The sequence below is a fragment of the Macrobrachium rosenbergii genome, chromosome 12, assembly GCF_040412425.1.
Source record: "Macrobrachium rosenbergii isolate ZJJX-2024 chromosome 12, ASM4041242v1, whole genome shotgun sequence".
NCBI lineage: Eukaryota > Metazoa > Arthropoda > Malacostraca > Decapoda > Palaemonidae > Macrobrachium > Macrobrachium rosenbergii.
Genome location: NC_089752.1, coordinates 38,340,206 through 38,342,367, shown reverse-complemented (window position 1 = coordinate 38,342,367; position 2,162 = coordinate 38,340,206). Strand labels below are relative to the sequence as shown.

The 2,162-nt window shown below is 36.3% G+C and overlaps 1 protein-coding gene across 1 annotated transcript; it reads left to right on the top strand.

Annotated features, from left to right (window-relative positions):
* Positions 1-216: 216 nt before the first annotated feature.
* Positions 217-1,596, top strand: LOC136843995 (uncharacterized). The gene has a single exon (XM_067113011.1). The coding sequence runs from the start codon at positions 217-219 to the stop codon at positions 1,594-1,596; it is 1,380 nt and encodes a 459-aa protein (XP_066969112.1).
* The last annotated feature ends 566 nt before the right edge of the window (positions 1,597-2,162 follow it).

Here is a 2,162-nt window from a genome sequence, read left to right as displayed (position 1 = left end):
CGGACAGACTTCGCGCTCTTCACCTCATCCTAAGCTTTAATCGGATTGGTTTCAGCATATTGTTTCTAATATTCTTATATTAACATATTTTAACACGAAAGAGATATCAGAGACTAATTTGAGTGATATGAAATAATGATCTCAGTGGAGTAATAAACAACAAAGAACTAAGAACGATTATTTTTCTTTTCAGGCTGTTATTAAGCAATTCAGCAGATGTCTCGAGATGACAACACCATTTGTCGCACTGTTTCCAGATTTGCAAGTCAAGCTCGCAACATTATCATGAATGTTCATCGTTACTTCAGCTCACAGTGGGGAGCAGACTCAAGAAATGAAGTTTTTGAGAAGACGGCCAAAGCTACAGGAGTACCAGCCAACACAGTGAAAAAAATCAAGCGACAGTCATCTGAGTGCGGCAACGGCCCCTTCTCTTCACCTGTATACCCCAGGAAGAGGATTCGAGTGAAGGACAAGGTGGATAGTTTTGAAAATGACTGTATTCGAAATGAGATTTTATCTTTTTACGAGAGAGGAGAGCTCCCAACGTTAGATGCCCTGCTGGAAAAACTGAAGGAAAGCCCAGTAAAGTTTAATGGTGGAAGAACAACATTATGGAAAATAGTGAGAGGGCTTGGATTCCGGTACAAAAAAGTGATGAGTGGAAGGGCTATTTTAATGGAACGTGATGATATAGTGGCAGCCAGAACTGAATACCTACGGTTAATTGAAAAGAATAGGAATTGTAGTCCATCTGAACGTAAACCTGAAATATTCCTGGATGAGACTTGGATAAACCAAAATGAATGTGTAAATCAGTGCTGGACAACGGGTGAAGGCAAAATAGGACCCAAACTTAAAACTGGAAAGGGGTCAAGATTTATTGTGTTGCATGCGGGGAGTGAGAAGGGGTTTGTCAAAGATGCGCTATTGTTGTTTCGGTCAAAAAATGGTGCCAAAGGGGACTACCATGATTCCATGGACCATGAAAGATTTTTAAAGTGGTTTAAGGAACAACTATTGCCTAATATAGAAGACAGACCTCTCATCATAATGGACAATGCTTCCTACCACAGCAAAATAGAAAATAAAGTGCCGACAATCAGCAACAGAAAAAGTGAAGTCATAGAATGGCTCTCTTCCAATAACATCACCCATGACCCATCAGCATCAAAGCCAAAATTGCTACAGCTTGCTAAGTGTCACAAAGAAAAACAGAGGTATGTGATAGACGAGATAGCCCGTGCAAATGGTCATGATGTGCTCAGACTGCCACCATATTATTGTCAGTTTAACCCCATAGAACTTATATGGGCTCAAATAAAGGGAGATGTCAGGAAAAACAACTCTAATTCAAATCAATCTCTGAAAACTGTTGAGCAGCTTACGAGACTGGCGATAGACAAAGTTACAACAGAAGACTGGAGGAAATGTTTTCACCATGTCAAGAAATTAGAAGATGAGTATAAGAGTAAAGATGTTGCTAGAGAGCATATGTTTGAAAGCTTCGTTATTGACATTGGAGATGACGAAAGTGACAGTGATGATATTGATATTAGAGATGATGATGACACTGACAGTGATATATCTCTATGAGTTTCCATTTTGTCTTGAAAAAGGTGTTGACAAAACAGTGTATCTATATAATTTTAATATTCTTAAATAGGTAATTGCGTAACTACTGTATATTCATGAGTTTCCTTTTTTGATTGAATATATAATGGCATAACAATGTATATCTGTTTGTAATTTCCTTTAATTTGGTTTCAATAGACAAGGGAATAATAATGTATCTGTATAATTTTTCATTCTTTTTGTTTCAATAGGTAATGACATGACTATATGTATGATTTTCCATTAATTTTTTTTTAAATAATGGTAATGATGTAACAAAATATGTAAGACTTTCTTTTCTTTTTGTTCATATAGATAGCCTAATGACACTGTCAATGTAAGCCTACTGTATATGATTTTATTTTGTTTTATGACATAATACATCAGTATGAATTTCCATTCTTTTTGTTTAAATATATAAAACTATAAAAGTCTTCTGATTCGTCTCATTATCCTACATGCGCTATATAGTGATGCAGGGGTGTGGGAACATTTACGGGAATTACACTTACTCAGATATGTTCAGACACACGGACATATATGATATT